We start from the raw sequence: 18,621 nt of genomic DNA, 5'->3' as shown, positions 1-18,621 counted from the left end.
GTAGGTTACACAGTTTTAACAGAAATCCTGCATTACAAACTGTAGAAGTCAGTTTCAAGGCGTTTACCAGGCAGGGTTCAGGTTCAGCCAGGAACACTATTTTATGTTACTCATTCATTTCCCCCCACCCTCCCTCTTCTCCTGCTTCCCCTTATCAGCTGATTAGGTGCATTTACTCTTTTAGTTAAATCAACCAGATTTAGCCAAAATCTGTATAGCCCCAATCACTTCTTTGCTGTCAATATTTAAATGTTCTCCTCTCCTGATTGAAATTAAAGATGCAACTGAGTTTTATCATGGGAATTGTAGGATTCAGATTTTTTGGAGCTTGATCCATACTAGGGATTTTAAAGTCAATATATCTCGACCTCTGCCGCACAGATTTTGACCATTCTTTTTTTTAAATCTCTCTTCTTCTTCTGAGTGAGTCCTTCAACTTTGTGGAAATGCAATATTAAATCGATGTAGTACCCAAGTAGTGGATCGTATTAGGCCAGTATAATGTTTGTTTGTTAAATCACTGTAATATATCATGCAGTAATATGCAGTTTATGGATCTAAGGTTTCTGGCATAAAGCCGTTATTTTACAGTTACAGAAACGCATCATTGTTTATATGTTCACTTGATGTCGTGCCAGTGCTTTCCGTGTGTTGGTTACTTGGTGACTCCTTCTCCTCCCGGAGCTGCGCCTCGCCCCTCAGCACCGTGATGCGGAGATCAGTTCGGGAGGGCGGTGCAGTGGGAGAGCTACGTGTTGCTGCGCAGCAACAGATAGAAAGGAGAGAGAGAGAGAGAGAGAGAGAGAGAGAGAGAGAGAGAGAGAGAGAGAGAGAGAGAGAGAGAGAGAGAGAGAGAGAGAGAGAGGAATTCCCTAGCACAACCAAAAGCGGCTGCCAGGGTGTGCTTATCAGTTCCTATGGCTCCCAGAATTCACTGTTATAAATGTGGCCGTTACCTGCCACCGAAGGAGATGTAAAACCATGCGGATGCAGGATGTAAGGACTATACCAGCTACAACAAGCCTTCGGGTATATTTGAGGAGGGACCAATTTATTTCTGTCTGGAGGCAACATCATATGTGCGCCGACTCCCTTTGGAAGAGACTTCCTCCTCTTCTGCCCAAGCTGAGAAAATCAACCTGACAGAGACGCTCCTGTCTGTTTTCCAGGGGACAAGCGTGTCTGCGTTTATTATAGGGCCACAACAGTATCCGGAGTTGAAATGCAGTCTTTTCGTAGTGGGGTTCAGTGAACTGGCAGCGCTTTAAAGTAAGTTCCTTGTTTGTTTTTAGTTTATTTAAAGCCAACGGTTTAGGTCTAAATCATTGCTTTTCATGTAAGTGTCTGTAATTTGGGAGAAAATACGTGGCTTTAACAAATCAGCATTTAGTCTTTTACTTTAAAAGCAAGTGTGGCATTAATTCAAAGGATAATAATACATCTAAAATAACTCCCTTTCTCATTTCTCTCTCTCTCTCTCTCTCTCTCTCTCTCTCTTTCTCTCTTTCTCTCTCTCTCTCTCTCTGAATGTGCGTGTCTCTCTTTGTGCTGACTGTCTCTTTCTCTTTGTGTCAATGTGTTTTTGTCTCCCACTCTTTTCTTTCTGTGCGCCGTGCGTCTCTGTGTGTGTCCCTCTCTCCAGACATGACAGGTCAGGCCCTGGGGAAACCAGGCAGCGGGGCTCACATGGATGACAACGCCGCCATCCGCATCAACGTGGGCGGCTTCAAGAAGCGTCTCCAGTCGGATACGCTCTCCCGGTTCCCTGAGACCAGGCTTGCGCGTTTACTCCACTGTCAGTCCAAAGAGTCCATACTGGAGCTGTGCGACGACTACGACGACACCGAGAAAGAGTTTTACTTCGACAGGAACCCAGCACTCTTCCCCTACGTGTTGAATTTCTACAACACGGGCAGGCTGCACGTCATGGCCGAGCTGTGCATCTTCTCCTTCAGCCAGGAGATCGAGTACTGGGGCATCAACGAGTTCTTTATTGACTCGTGCTGCAGCAGCGCCTACCACTGTAGGAAAATGGACCAGGACCGGGATGACTGGGAGGACAGGAGCGATGAAGGGAGTACTACTTCATCTTTCGACGAACTGTTGGAGTTTTACAGCGACGCCACCAAGTTTGACAAGCAGCTGCTCGGGAGCGCGCGGAGGCGCGTCTGGTTAATGCTGGATAACCCCGGCTACTCCGTGGCCAGCCGGATCATCAGCATCCTCTCTATCCTGGTGGTGCTTGGCTCCATCGCCACGATGTGCATGAACAGCATGAGCGAGTTCAGCCTGTTGGACAATGAGGGGCAACCCACAGAGGACCCCCGTTTCGAGACTGTCGAGCACTTTGGCATCGGCTGGTTCACTCTGGAGCTGCTCGCCAGGTTCACGGTGGCGCCGGATCTTCTGCATTTCTTCGAACACCCGTTAAATATGATCGACCTGGTGTCCATACTCCCGTTTTACCTGACACTGCTTATAAACCTGGTGGCGGAGAGCAGCCCGACGCTGGCCAACCTGGGCCGTGTTGCACAGGTGCTGAGGCTGATGAGGATTTTCCGCATCCTGAAGCTGGCCCGTCACTCCACGGGGCTGCGCTCTCTGGGGGCCACCCTCAGGAACAGCTACAAAGAAGTGGGCCTGCTGCTCCTCTACCTGGCCGTCGGTGTGTCGTTTTTCTCCGTCATGGCCTACACGGTGGAGAAAGAGGACAGCGAGGACCTCTCCACCATCCCGTCGTGCTGGTGGTGGGCCACCGTCAGCATGACCACCGTCGGGTACGGAGATGTTGTGCCGGTGTCCATAGCTGGCAAGCTGACCGCCTCGGCGTGCATCCTGGCCGGGATCTTAGTAGTTGTGCTTCCGATTACGCTCATTTTCAATAAGTTCTCTCTCTTCTACAAGAGACAAAAACAGCTGGAGGTCGCAATGAGAAGCTGTGATTTCGACGAGGGGATAAAAGAGGTTCCCTCGGTCAACCTGAGGAACTATTACGCACACAAAGTCAAATCCCTCATGGCGAGCTTGTCAAACATGAGCCGGAGTTCACCCAGTGAACACAGTCTGAATGAATCAATACACTGAAACAGTTGTATCAAGGACACGCGGTCAGGTTGGGTGACACTTCCATTGATGTGGCTGCATGAGGAGCTGTCCAGGGTGCTGAAACCTCTGTCTCAGAAGCCCACTTCCTTTCACTGATGTCTGACCGTTTGCCTCTCTGTAGCTCAGTGCAATAATGTGTTAATCTGTGTGTCAGTCACAATGAGAAAGTAAGCAAATGTACAGGACAGCCTGAATATGATAGTTCGCTGTGCATTATTATGGCCCCTCACCAAATAGGCCAAAATGTGACCGCGTACGATTCAAAAGATGTAGTTGTTTGCAGTCCTAGACGGTGTCACACTGTAGTCCATCCTCCAGCTATACTTGTTGTGATCAAATATGTCTGAAAGTAACTCCAGCTGTACCTCTTTGGAAAGAGTGTTGATGTGTAATTGTTATGTTGCAACAAGATTACTTCAGATGTGTGGTTAAAGCAAACTATTAAACAAAAAATGCATAACACACTTCCTTATGTTTTTCATGTGCAGAGCGAGGGTCTTGTGGCGTCTTCCTAAGTGTGTCTTACTGATAGAGATAACACATGTTAGCCCGAAGGGGGGAAGATGGATTCATAGTAGTGACTGACACAATATCTGAAACAGTTTGACAGGCATCGCATCAACCATTCAGAGATGACATGTTGAATAAATCTATTGCATTTGTTTGTCATTGGCATCACCATTTCAGTTTACAAAAACAGTTGTTTACTATTAATCAATATGTTTTGCTAATAAACTGTCAGGTATTTCGCAATTAATTGACAGCCACAAACATGGTATCATATTGGTAGCAAAAACAGATTATATATCTATGGCCATATTAGAAGTTACACGTCTTCATGCTTTCTGCATACTACATTTACCTTCAAGGAGAATTGAGTAGAAAATATTTGAAATAAAATGTAAGATGTGGCTACCACTGCCTGTTCGTATGATATCGTACGAAAACTTATGCACACCAATTTGTATGATATCCTTTGAAATTAGGTGACTGCCGGCTGGTCACGTGACGATTGGACACATGACAGTCAAGGTTAGCGTCTCTTCAGTTTAATTAAGCCGACAAATGGTTACTGGGAGCCGGCTACAGAGCACCGTGAGCTGCCGGTCGTTTCAGAGGCAGTTTCTAGTTAAGTTTAGCTGACAAACGGTGACTATGAGCTGGGTATGGGCACTACGAGGTGAGGGTCCTTTCAGGGGCCGTGGCAGTTAAAGCTGTGGTGCGCAACTATTTTTATATTAGTGAGCATCAGTTAAATTAAATCCTTTACCAAATGAGTTGATACAAAGCTAGTCTATATCGACGATGTTTCATTTCCGGGATTGTTCAGGTGCCGCCAGAAATTCCGCCGGATGTCCCTCATTTTAGCTGGATGTCCGTCACCTTCTGCTTTCTTTGTGATGTAATTTTAAACTCCGGTGGATTTGTGAGGACTATGGTTAACTGCTCCTCAGATCTCTGCAGGGTAAATCCAGACAGCTAGCTAGACTATCTGTCCAATCTGAGTTTTCTGTTGCACGACTAAAACTACTTTTGAACATACACGTTCCACCAAAACAAGTTCCTTCCTGAGGCTATTTTACAGCAGCACCATGGCTCTGTCCGGCGCTTAGCGATTGAAGACGATTGTGATTGGTTTAAAGAAATGCCAATAAACCAGAGCACATTTTACTCTTAAAAAAAACTAACCTCCTACTTCCCTTGCTCTCTGTGTATTGTTGCCATCCTTTGTTCCAAATAGGTAATCTGACCTTTGACCTATTCATAGGCGCATACTAAAGCAGTGGTTGGTTAGTGATAAGTTGAGCAATTAGTGTTTGCACCTGTGAGGAGAGTGTGTGTGACGCATGGCACGTTCAAACAGTGTGCAACATGACATGTTTTCTCAGAAAGGTGTTACAGTAAACGGCGTGCAACCACTTTGAGATATGTTTTCTGTCGTTTGGTGGCGTTGTCCCAGACTCACAGGTGATACCCAATCAGCAGAGACGTGTCTGTAAACTCATAGTAATAAAAAAGGCAGAGCGCTTGCACACTCAACAGGGTATTCAACGCACCCCCATTTCAGTTTAAAACAAACGTGTTGCTAGGTTTTATTGGGGCTGAACATGGCTATGGTGAATAGGTGTAGCATTTTGATTGGTTGTGTTTGGAAAAGGAAAGCAAGTCACTTCCTATTAGATTATTATTTTTTTGTGTCTTAGGTAGAGAATTGTGTAGTGTTTTGAAAAAAGTGTTTTATGCAATTGAAAACTGAGTGAAGGAAGGGCTGAGAAATAGCTTATGGTTTTGGAGATTTGGTGTGTAGTTTTGCTCTTTGAGTGAGAGGTTTCAAAAATCGTGTGACATGTAAAGATTTGGCTGTAAGAAGTTGTAAAAAACGGTAAATATGCAAATAAGGCATTCTCTTATTAAATATATGTTAATTTTGGACTTTTGGAAATATCTTTTTAATCACTCCATGAATCTGAAAATATTGTCACAGCCTTAAAAATATCAATTTGGCCTTCTGGAATAAAATGTTTCATAAAGCCGTCTATGAATGATATACATACAGTATAAACAAACCCTGTAAAAACCTTCAGAATAAAGACAGCAATACAACTACTTTGATGTAAGTGCTATTGAAGGTCAGATTTCTGGATCAGAAAAAAATCATTTTGAGAAAAAGGCCTTTAATGGCTTAAATATTGTAAAATATACTTATATTCTATACCTTTAGGAGAAATCTACAGACGCAAATAGACAAAGTGTAGATAAATAATCTAAACTTGTATTTTGATAGTTTTCAAGCGTCACGATTCAAAATCCTCCCACAATGAGGAAACTCACAATGTTGCAACAGCAAGGGATAGGGGGAAAAGTACAAGACACAGAAAATCAAACAATAAATAAATATATAAATATAATAATAGTCCAGAGGTGCCCAAATTTGTTCATATGAAGGGCCAAAAATGTATCAGGATGGAGGGCCATGGGCCAAAAATAAATGATGACATGAGAAAATGTAATATATTTTATAGAAAATGAACATTTTAAATCTAAAATAAAAATTTCTAAACTAACACTGTTCTACTAACTAACTGCTCTTTAATCTGCATACATCTTATATATTACCGACCTTTTACAGTCATTTATCACTTGCCACAGTGGGAGACATGAAGCCTGTCTTTGTTTTTCAAGTCTTTTACAGTAACATTAGGGCTCCAGCTGACTTAATAAATGTTCTTAAAAACATACGTACTGTACGTAATTTAATAGGGAAGTTTACCAGCACTGTGCTTTACATTGCAGTAAAATTTAGATTAAGTACTTTTTAGCTGCACAAAATGTACATTTCCTAGCCAGTATGGTTAGGATTTTACAGCAATTTCAAAATAAAAGGAGAATAGGCATGAGCATGTCAAATGCAGGCGGCCTTGCACTAGTCTGAAAGAAGACATGTAAGGGAAGCAAAATAACCCAACATTTTAAAATTTACCAGAGAATAAAAAAAAAAAAAATGTTTTTGCCTGCAGTGTCTGGCCTTAAAAATCCCAAATTCTCTGCGAACACATAAGAGCTTTTGGGTGTTGTTGAGGATTTATGTCTAAAATAAGGCCCTAAGGCCTGTCAAATCTGACTACAGTTTATGAATTTCCGCGCCTTCTTTCATCGGACTTAAGTTTACCAGAACACAAGGATCAATCTGAAACAAAGAGTTCAGTTAAGCAAGTTTACTGAAGTCCAGCATTTAAGTTAAAACACACGTGTGGGTACACAAAAAGGATCCTAAGTTTCCCTGGCTGCAGACAATAGTATATAGGGTTCAGGTCCACTCAGTCTCTCCCAAAATTGTGAAACCCCTCTTCTTCCTTGATGGCGTCTTCCTCTGTCTCCGGGCAGATTTCTTCAGTTCTCACACACACACACTGACCCAAGAGCCACCCCCTGCTGTTCCACCTCTCCGCCTGGTACTAAAACACAGTTTCTAACATACACTTCATATTCCTGAACTATAATGTAATCAAAGCTTAAGCTAGCCATCTGTGGTACGAGTCTATACATTGTACAGGGAATTCAAATGACTACACACAACTCACATATATTATACACTTTTATACAGAGAATAACACATCTAGATTATAGACATATTTCTACATATGAAAATCATAACACTGAGGTTTGATTCATTCAAGGGATGATTGGAGAAAAACTGAGTGGCACAGGGGTAATTTGTAATGTACTTCAGCAACAAGGTCATGCTCACTTGGAAAATACTAATGAGAAATTCACGTATTGCAGGTTGTTTTCAAAGTATATCTGGGGAGCTCATTTGAAATAATATTTACCCTCGGAGGCCAATTATATCAGTCTCCTTTTGTTTACTCCTAAACCTTTAAAGGCTTTCCCCCCAGGAGCAAATCCAAAACACCACGCAGTGCCAAACTAGCATGGAAAAATCAGTAAATGAGTTCACAGCGACAGTGGGTGACATTTACACATATCAATAGTGGCATACCAACACAGTCAATCTTTTCCAACTTAGGAAGAGGAAAGTAATCATAGAATTTTGAAGTTTGAAATCTACTTTAGGAGTGTAGGCATAGGAGAAACAGTAACAAAATTACAGCACTAGTAGATTTAGCCAATGTCATCCAAGTCCAAAAGGCAGAGCTGTGTTTGTGCATGTGTGTGTGTGTGTGTGTGTGTGTGTGTGTGTGTGTGTGTGTGTGTGTGTGTGTGTGTGTGTGCGTGTGTGTTTAGGTCACTGTGACTTCTGAGGTGGAAGATGGAGATGTCTGGCCCCTCTACAGCCTCGGTTGGCTCGCCTGTATCATTACCCTCTGACTGTGGTGATAGATGTGAAAAAGGCCCAGGGCCTGCCTGGCACACAGCTGAGTGCAGACGGCAGCAGCTCAGGTCATTAGAGGAAGGCCATGGCAAAAAGTCTGCTGTCCTCCTTTACACCAGTAACCAGCAAAGCTTAAATCCATTCCTACCATTTCTTTTGATCATTAAGACCCAAATGTGTGACTCATCATGCAGAAAGAAAAAGTGTTGAAAAGAGTTTTGGGGGAGTTTTTTTTTGAAAAAACGTGTCTCACATGTAATCATCAAAGCTTTTAGGGGTGCAATTTATAACCAGGATTGGTTAATTGTTTTATTTGAATGATTAATTACTAAATCAAAAAAGTTCATCTTGATCAAACTTACAAAAGTTAAAAGAGTCTGGTTCATTTGTTTTCTCTGTTTCTCAACAAAGGCAGGAGAGGAAGATCATGAAAAGATGCTGAAAATGTTGTAAGAATACTGAGCTCATTAAAGCAGAGCTGACAGGGAATACGAACTATACGGTGTACTTGCTTATGTGTGTGAAGGCATACTATACACACAAACATAGCAGACAGCGTGTCTAATGGGGAACTTATTGAAGCTGGCAGCACAAGCGTCATCTCCAGTCTGCTCTGTATTGGTGATATAAAACTGTTACTAAGCAGGCGTTCCGTGTTGTTGCACATTACCATCTGCTACTATCCCTTTGCTTTAAACAGTGTGGGAAGATTGGATCATTTCCGTATGCTTGTTTCTATCCCTCCCCCCTTTTCTGCCTCTTCCCACCATGTCTGATCTGTGAATATCTCCAAAAATAATCTCTCATTACATGGATCATGGCATAGCTAATTATCACCTACAGATCTGATGCAAATGCAGAATCCACATAATGCCCAACAAGGATGGCTGTTCCTATTGCTTAATGCCACCATTAGAAGTGGAAGACAATCGGGGCATACTTGTTTTTTTACATGCAAGTTTCGCATTATTCACCTGACATCTTTATTTAGAGTGAATACTTTAGTTCTAATGGGCATATTTTTCAGATAAAGTAGACTTTTGTGCTCATTAAAATTGCAAGGAATATTATGATGAAAAAACAAAAGCCATCTTGGATTCAAATTTCTTAGAACAAGACTAACAGCCTACAGCCATGCAAATGGCTCTGTGGGGCACATTGGTGCTAATTGAGCTAAATGCTACCATCAGCATGCTAACAAGCTCTAAATGCTACCATCATCATGCTAATAAGCACAAAATGACCACATGATTTGCAGCAGGTATTAAGTGTACCATGTTCACCATCTTAATTCAGTGTATTAAGTGTATTTCAGTCAAAACCACAAATGTTTGTTGGTGCTAAAAGAAAGTCAGTGAAGAATATATAATCTGGGAACCATGAATGTCTGTACAAACTATTATTCCAATCCTTCTGGTAGATATTGAGATATTTGAGTAGCTTTGACTGCTGCTCTTGATTGTAGAGGAAAGGTCTGGAGCTCACCAATGTCATTAGGCTTCGTCCTCTTGGGATCATGAATGTCTGTAAAATATTTCATGGCAATTAATCCAATGCTTATTGACTTGTTTCAGTCTGGGCCAAAGTGGGGGACCAACCAACAGACTGTCATGGTCATCCTTATAGCCACATAACAACAATGTGAGCACTACTTATGTCTTAAGCCAGTCTTATTTTAAATGTACTAACATCACAACGTATCAAATCATCAAACATCTTCAAATACTAGTTCACACTGAAACCACAGCATTAAACCTGTCACCCTGCACAAAACCTCCAGCAGGTAGCAAGGCAGCAAGTTGGCCCTTCACCAGAAACCACATGCACGTGATGATCAAAGAACTTCTGAAGGACAATAATTCTAGACAAACGGGAACATTCAAGCCCCCTTTTTTCTTTTAATGCAGCACTCTGTCTGTGCCCATTAAGTGACTCATCCGGAGAGACAGATGTTTTTGGATCTAAATCACAATAGTGTTCCCACAGGATTTGAATGGAAATGGCCCAATGCAACACTTAGCAAGTGCCATCCTACCTTTTATCAATGACTTTTATGAAAATCAGCTTTAAGATTTATATTGAAACTCTACAGCTAGTCCTGTTTAAACAGCCTGAAAAGGATGGAAATGCAATTTTGTTCTTACCAGCCAAGCAGAGTAATGTGTACTTTGGCAGTTTTGTTTGGATGGCACAGAGGTTTTAATTATAGGAGCCTGTATATTTCAGGACTTTCTAAGTGCAAGCAGAGGAGATGAGCTGAAGCTACATGCAAGTCGGATGCCTCAGTGATTTCAAAACACTTTACATCTAGGAAGGCTGACTTTACTTACGTTACCTATTGAGCTTGATGATTTAACAGTGGGAGCTCGACCAGAAGAAAACATTGTCTTGCAGTGTTTGCTGGAGTTTCTCTATATGTTCAGGTTTTAGTGCCTTACTCAATGGTAGTTTGACAATTTGGGCAAAAGCTTGTACAGTACATTCTCAACTGCTTAGAGGATTTACATGACCATCCAGCCCCAAACTTGCTTTCCAAGAAGTCAGGCTAGGGATTCTTAAACAATTTCAAATCAAGCGACTCATCAGCAGACCCAAACATAATTTGCGGATTTCTTTTTACAGTTTTCAGTGGTGATCCAGAATGAAAACCTGTGGAATTTAGCACACTATTTTTTTGCTTGGGGTGTAGATGTGTTAAGATAACAACAACAAGTTTTATTTTTAATTTGTTCAATATGTTTAAAATCTGTGGAAAATTGTGTGGAATTCTGTGGCCACAGATTCTGTTTGACCCTGCTCATCAGCTTCTATGGATTGCATAAAGGGCAAGTCGTCCACAGTGCACATGATCATACATTATAAGTGGGAGCAAAACCTACAGTAGGCTGAGACCAGTGTTGTAATATAACAAAGTACAAATACTTCACTACTGTACGTAGAATTTTTACATTTCTGTACTTTACTTCGTTATTTATATTTCCGGAAACTGTTACTTTTCCTCCACTACATTTCCCCTAAGCATCTTAGTTACTCGTTACTACAAAATATAATCAGAAGAAATGTGTTACACTGGAAAAAAGCAGGTTTGGTGAATCATTGCTCCTAGATTGCCAAGATAATGTACGCTCCGTTCCAGTTGGTGACCTGATGCCTGTTTGTTGCCAAGCAAAAAAAAAAGAAAAAAAAAAAAAACTAAAGAAGAAGAGGAGGAAGCATAATAAATGATAGTGTCATGGAAGCATCTGGTGCAGGCTCTGCCGCCATGGTAACAGACGATGATCACCTCGACGACAGTAATGAAGATAACGTTACACACCTTTGGCCATAAAGTTCATAATCTAAGTTTTTCTTTACTTTTACTTTGAATACTTAGGTACATTTAATATCAGAAAATTACTTTTGATACTTAAGTACAGTAAATATCAGATCCTTTAAGACTTTTACTCGAGTAATATTCTAAAAGGTGACTTTTTCTGCTACTTGTACTTTTACTCAAGTATTGCTTTCAAGTACTTTACACAAGACTGGCTGAGACCATATTTTTCCTACAGATTATCTGGAATGAGGAGTATGTACAATTTCCCCAGAGTCCTTCATAAACCACAGTAGTAGGCTGCACACACACACACACACACACACACACACACACACACACACACACACACACATCGGTGTGTGAATATATGTGTATGTTTATCTGTTTATCTGATGAGCAGGTGGCAGCCTCGGCAACAGTGTATGAATGTGTGTGAATGGCTCCTGTACTATGTAAAAGTGCTTTGAGTAGTCGTTAAGACTATAAAAGCACTATGTAAATACACACACACACACACACACAGCATGATCAGCGTTGTTATTATGTCATACATGAAATCATCCAGATCTGAAAAATGGTCTGCAAAAGAAAGATTTACAATGCCTCTTTACCTCACTGAAATGTTTCTACTCATAAGTCACACGTACTCCTCTGTACCTGGAGCATGACTTACTTAATTTCTGTAGCAGTGCAGCTAAACCAGTCCTGGTGGAAACATAACAAAGCGATGGTTGCCATGTGAGGGCTAAGAATGAGACAGAATCCCTATATGTATGTAGCGACCCTGTAACCCTGGCCTGACCCTCAGAGGAGAGGGAAGATATTCAGCAAGCACAATGCCAGGAACCCTTATGTCAATTACAGAAAAAGTCTCCTAAGTCCAGAATGGGGTTGTGAAGGAACATGCATGACAACACACACCCCCACACATACACATAGCTCAGAGTAATTTGAACTATTTTTTTTTTCAGACACTGCTGCTCCCACAGGTGACACAGACAGTCAGACTGACTCAGATTGGATCCATTATTATGCTGTTGGGGGGTCGAGTCAAGAGGACAGACATCATCAGTCTTTTCCAAAGTTCAAATTGAGAGGAGAAATGCTTGGGAGATACATACAGATCACGTATCTGTCGGTCTGCCTGCGTGTGTAATGTGTGTGGCTATGTATTTGCATGTGTATGCAGTTTGTGTATGCTTGTGTGTGTGTGAGTGGGTGTGTGTCATTACTTCCCTCCGGAATCAATTTCCTCTAGGATGTGCCAAGGACAGCGGTGCAGACAGTTTGATTTGTAAAGCTTGAACCGAATGTGTCTCTGTGGCAGTCCACCTGAGCCCAATGGGATGATGTCAACAATACCTTGAAAACCCCTGATATTTCATGGTGTGTACTTTCAGAAAAATAAACAATTACACTGTGGAAGGTTCTGCAACAATGATACAATATGAGCGAAGGTGTAGGACTATCAAGCTGCCTTCAACCACAAGGCTCATGACACTCCCGAGCGTGATGAAAAATGTCTGTAAAATGCACAGAGGCAAAAATACTATTCTTGACAAAAAACTGTTAAAGTCAGGGGCACAGGCACCAAGAAATATATGTTTTGATTACATCGAAGTGGGGACTATGCAGAAGAAAAGACAAGAATACAGATGCTGGTTCAAGAAGAATCAGTTGTTGGTAATATGTGTCATCTGTGTCAGGAGGCAACACACACAACATGTGAGAAACAGTGAAAACGGCCTTCCTAAAAGAAGCAGGGGCTGTGATAACATAGTGTGAGACATGATGTGAATATAATAGCACAATGAGTCTATTTCTGTTTCTTAGAACTGCAGCCCCACTCCCTTTTTTTTCTCTCCCACTATCTTCCTTTTACGGCATCGACCTTCCTGGATCATCAACTCGCTAAATACTAAGGGCTACATTCATCCCCCTATAGCATTGGGGAATGGTAAAAATTGCCTAATTTGTAATAATTGCAGCGCTGTACTTTGTCTGGTGTGGTTAATTGCCTTTGAAATCCACCTGGTGTTCGAATTATACCGTGCAAAGTGCTACAGCCGCCCCAGGGGGACTGCACTGTCTAAAGGAAACTGATTATGGAAACAAACTGAGCTTGAGCCTGGCGCTGTACAGTGGCCCTATGTTTTTCATTTGAGCTTATCCCAGGTTAGCTTGTGGTGGAAGCAGTTTGTTTACAGCTTTTTATTTTTTATTTTTTATTTCAGTTTATTTTAAAAATGTTAAAAAGAAAACAAACAAACAAAATCCTCAGCAGGCATATCTTTCAAAATTATAGTAAATTATTCAAATAAGGATTCCACGTTAAAAAAAGGAGTAGGAAGAAGACAGTAAAAACGTTTCTGGTCACAGTACTAAGGTATTCCTTCTGACAGATAAATGTGATCTGTGTGTTTCTTTGCTGGTGTGAACTACTGCTACTAAACAGCACTAGCCAGTTGCAGTTTCTGCATTTTAAGGCAAAAAACTACAAAAGGGTATAGCTTGCTAATTCTGACAAAATAGTACATCATTTGACTATTTGATTAAACAAACAAATAACAAATATTGCTCTTTTTTGAGGCTGCGAATGTGATTAATGTGGATAAATATGAACATTAACAGATGACTGTAGTACTTTGGGTTCCCTAAATGGCATGGCAATAACTACACAGGGATGGCTCAAAATAACTGACTGACTACCAAGTAAATTAGATGCAATTTCAATGTTATTGGAGTGACCAGTAATTATGGAGTAATATCTGTTAATTATAATAGCTTTCACCAGTTGTTATTATTATTATTACTTAGTAATATAAATCATTTTCAACAGTAATTAGGTTCTACAGTAATGCTAGTTGCATTCAATTATGTGTTTGGCCACTTGGGGGCAGTGCAACAAGCTGTAACAGCAATATTTAAATATTATCACCTTGTAAAGCTGTTATGGCTTATGCATCAGCAAACAATTAGGCTATGATCACACTTGGCGTCTTTTTTGACAAGAAAAAGTTGACTAGGATGCTTTTGTAGTAAAAAAAAAAAAGCTGGCAGCATTTTGGTTCCAAAAAGCACCCAAGTGCGCATTTTGTTGCTATAACAACAGCTACTGCTACAGTATATCTTGGTCTTGGCGTGGCCATAGTGGGATTTGTTATATCGCTATCTGGATGGTGCGATTTATCTGGATGGTTGTTTTTTTGTGTTTTTTTTTGTGATTGTGATTGGTTTAAAGAAATGCAAACAACTCACATCTTCTTTTTTTCCCCTATCCTAGAATATATGTTTGGTGTAGCCAGACCTTACTCCACAGCGCTGTTGAAATAGGTCTGGCAATGCGACCTATGCATCTTTTTTCTGCTACCCTAAAATAGGACAAATGACCAAATGCCCAGCACATGCAGCTGTAATTCACATAGAGGGATATGGCTTTTATTTGAGAGGAAGAGAGATAACTAGGAAAGAGCAAAGCATGCTTAAGTCAGGGAACTGGAGGATGGACAGAAAAAGCAAAAGCAAGGCATAGGCTGTAGAGAGAGAAAAGAGAGGGATTATGTTGATAACGATTAAAGGTGAAAAAACATTTTCAGTTTAAGTCATAGGATTCACTCAATGGGAGCGTTTTCGAACGGGATCTGGGTGATTCAGCAACCCAAGATGAAACAGGGACCAGCTGGGAGACACTGCCTCTTGTTTATCATTATCCCACTGAGGCAACAGGGGTGTGAATCTGAAAAATACAGATGGATGGCTTCCCATTATGGATCATTATAGCTTCCTGTGGGCCAAATATCTGCTAATGTGAGAGTGGAGCAGTGCTGTGTGTTTTTTATTGTGCTTATTATATTTTTATGGGGGCTGTAGCAGTTTGAAAGTCGTTAAAGTGACTTAATGTGGTTGTTCATAAACATTCTGTCTGTTTACTATCAAAATTAACCTATGCTACAAATCACAATTTACTACTGTGTCACTGTGAATGTGCGACGTGTCGATCCAACATATAAATTATTTGAAAAATAGTGTCGGTGCAGACAAGGTCACATCTATGTTTAAAATGCCAACTTCCAAGCTCTGTCACATCAAATAGAATCACTGGTGAGGAAGAAAATGAGCAATGGAGGGAACAAGGCAGAGAGATTTGCTCACCCCAGACACTTCTAATCTATTAGTCTGGGCTACATGTCAACTCCAATTGAGCAAACACACCTAAGCAAGACTCCATTGTGTCCCATAGAGACTGCTGCTGCTCGGCTGGTTTTTCGATGAGGTGTCTCCCCTAACAACCTATCTGGATTCCAGTCACATCTGTGTGTGCAGTGATGCACCGAATAGGCACCTATACCCCAAGCTGTGCTGAGGCTTATGGAGGGTGCAGTGGAGTGAAGATACAACAACAGGACCTTTGCGGCCCTATAAGCAACCCAACTTCAGGGGCACTTCCAAGATGGTATCACTTGCACTCTTGGGACCACAGGAGGAAGCACTGCTACCTTTGTAAAGCAGATGGTGGCTATTGCTTTCTGCAGAAATGTCACACCAAAATTCCTTGCCTAAAAGATTGGATTCCCCTGTATTTATTAGAGCTACTGGGGACTGATGCATCATTTGAAGGAGCTCATTAATCTTTCATGAAGGCTTCTCAGCACTCGAAACACAGATATACACACACATGCACGCATGCACACACACACGCACGCACACACACACACACACACACACACACACACACACACACACACACACACACACCTTTTACCAGTACAAGAGAGGACTCTTTCATATTCACTCTTAAGGTCACCATTAATTAAGCTTCTCACAACTGTGGAGATGGTGATGGATGGTTGATATTTCCTTAGAAAGCGCACTCCGTTGTGGATGCCAGGAAAAGGCTTTACTCCATCAGTCAGCCATGAATCACTTTTTTTTTTTATCCAGAGGCATGAATCTATTTACTTGTGTCTGGTGGTGGCACTGGGCTCTAAACACAACAAAGAAAATGGCGTCTGAGTGGGTGTGGAGTTAAAGACTTTCTGTCACTGCTGATGGGGTGTGGACAAAAGACTCATCTACCCCTTCAGACCTGATAGGCAAGAAGAATAAAAGGCATATTCTTTGATTACTGTAATTCTGTAATACATGTTTTTCTTTTCTCTCTACCTTTCTCTTTTTGGTTATTAATATGGTTCCTTTTTCTTTTTTATCCCTTTGTCACAAAAACTTTTTTTTCCTCACACCAATGTCACAGGAAGTAAAAATATAAAATGAGCATAAATGCTAAAGCTTTCATTATATGTTATTGGCACTGGGAGTTAAAGGAAAAGACCACAGTACTGTTGCATTACTGTCCATAATAGTAAATAGTTAGTTGTAACCGGTAGGCTACCGACAACATTATCATCACCTTAGCAGTTTAGATACCCTACACTCGACTGTCCTGCAGTTATTACAGACATGAACTAACCACTGACACTGGACTCACGGCTGTGCATCGCAGCAGTTCACCGCTTCTGCAGAATAAAACACTGATGTATGAAACTACAATCAGATTAATTTACTCATTAATCTAAGGTGCCACAACCCAGTTCCGGTAGTTTCGGCCCACTTTAACCCCTGGTCGTAAATTATTTGACAAATAAAAATGTTTTACCTGATGATGGTGCTTGATAAAAAGTTAAGAGTTCACCAAAGTGATTACAATTCATCCTGGAAAACATGAAACATGGAAACAAACAATGTCTGTAAGAAATGTCATGGCAACCCATCCAATAGTTTTGAGATATTTAACATAAAGACACATGCGAACCTCATGGTGGCTACGCAGGGGACCACCAAAGTCAGTAGGGTTCATCCTCTGGCCGCTAGCAAAGTTCATGGCAATCCATCCGATAGCTGTTGATATATTTAATTTTTATTATTATTCTTTTAGTTTGGGCCAAAGTGTTGGACCAACTGACAGACTGACAATGCCTTTCCAAGAGCCATGCTGCTTCTAAACTAATCTGAACGCCACATGGGATGAGGTTTATACCCACCCACAGACAACCATGCCTTTACTGGACATCAACATAGTTCTATGGCTTCTTTCTTTATCAAGTCATGTTTCTTTTGTACTGGATTACAAACCCATTTCTCTCACATTCCATGCATGAAGACACTGTTTCCATGTTAAGGCTGCCCGTACTTGCTTTTGATTTGCAACTTTAAATTTGCTTCTCTGCTCATAAAAGCTTGATGTCAGTGTTTCAAGGTAATGTTTTACTTGTCAGTACTAATGTGTTCATCAATTTGGTGTTGTGCTCTAATCACTGGGGGGGGGGAGAATAGATTCTGCACACTGCAGCTGCAACAGAAATTTAAATCTGTCAAGTTAATAACCTCTCAGTTTAGATGACAAAACAAAGAACTGCAAGAAAACTAATTAAGCTCTGTATAATTAGAGTAATAGAGTTACAATTGGTAACAACAATTTCTTCTCAGAAATAGAGCTGTAATTAAACTGAATAACTAAAGGTTGCAAGCGGCATTCTTAACCATCACTACATAACTGTCAAATTACCTGTGATACCTTTGCTGAAGAAAATGACACAACAAATAAGATGATGGCTGAAAAGATTAGCAGCCTCTCTCTCGCACTGGCGGTATTGTTAGTGCTAGTGTTTCTCTAAATTACTATAAAGTCACGTTTCCCTAAATCATCTGGCTTCCTGTCATAAAGACAATGTTGCCTTAGAGCTTTAGAGAATTAAAGCTGTGCTGCAATTGTGCTGGAGGTGATTAACCTGACAGCTATTCTCTTTCTACCTAAGCCTTAAACTCTAAAAGCTTAAACTCTGAGTACTGATAAATCAGTGCATATTTCACATTGTGTGCCATAAAGCAGCATATATTGTGGCATTAAAGCTTTCAAGGGTTTAGGCAAATGCCTTGATAGTTTATAATATTTTACTGTTAGCTTAGTGTCTCATAGTGTGGTCAAAATGCTACACATCAACTCCAATTATTTTCTGCACATGTTGACGTGTCCTTAAAGACCTCATTTAATGCACTTTTTCAGGTTCATAATTGTATTTATAGGTTTTACCAGAATATGTTTATATGGTTTAATTTTCATAAAAACACCATATTTTGTCCTCTTTTCACCCTGTGTGTTGAGCTCTCTGTTTTCAATTTCAATTTCAATTTCAAATCATATCAGTATTCAATCAGGAGAGACTTCGTTGCAGATATGCAAACATTTATTACTAACAATTAACCAAACAAGTACAAACAATTATTTGGAGATTAGACTCCATTGTAAAGGGAATCTATACAACTAATGTTTAGGAAAACCAAACACATCCCCCAAAACTTGAAAAGAATT

At 40.8% G+C, this 18,621-nt stretch overlaps 1 protein-coding gene across 1 annotated transcript; it reads left to right on the top strand.

Annotated features, from left to right (window-relative positions):
- Positions 1 to 796: 796 nt before the first annotated feature.
- On the top strand, positions 797 to 3,774 carry LOC116066576 (potassium voltage-gated channel subfamily S member 2). The gene is made up of 2 exons (XM_031322734.2): positions 797 to 1,269; positions 1,643 to 3,774. The coding sequence occupies exon 2, from the start codon at positions 1,645 to 1,647 to the stop codon at positions 3,082 to 3,084; it is 1,440 nt and encodes a 479-aa protein (XP_031178594.1). The 5' UTR covers positions 797 to 1,269; positions 1,643 to 1,644; the 3' UTR covers positions 3,085 to 3,774.
- Positions 3,775 to 18,621: the final 14,847 nt, after the last annotated feature.

The sequence above is a fragment of the Sander lucioperca genome, chromosome 10 (assembly GCF_008315115.2).
Source record: "Sander lucioperca isolate FBNREF2018 chromosome 10, SLUC_FBN_1.2, whole genome shotgun sequence".
Classification (NCBI taxonomy): domain Eukaryota; kingdom Metazoa; phylum Chordata; class Actinopteri; order Perciformes; family Percidae; genus Sander; species Sander lucioperca.
The sequence above is the reverse complement of the archived record's forward strand: the minus strand, read 5'-3'. Positions and strand labels throughout refer to the sequence as shown.

What these genes read in the sequence shown, in the direction of transcription:
- LOC116066576 (XM_031322734.2), top strand. Translation starts at nt 1,645, where the DNA reads ATGACAGGTCAGGCCCTGGGGAAACCAGGCAGCGGGGCTCACATGGAT.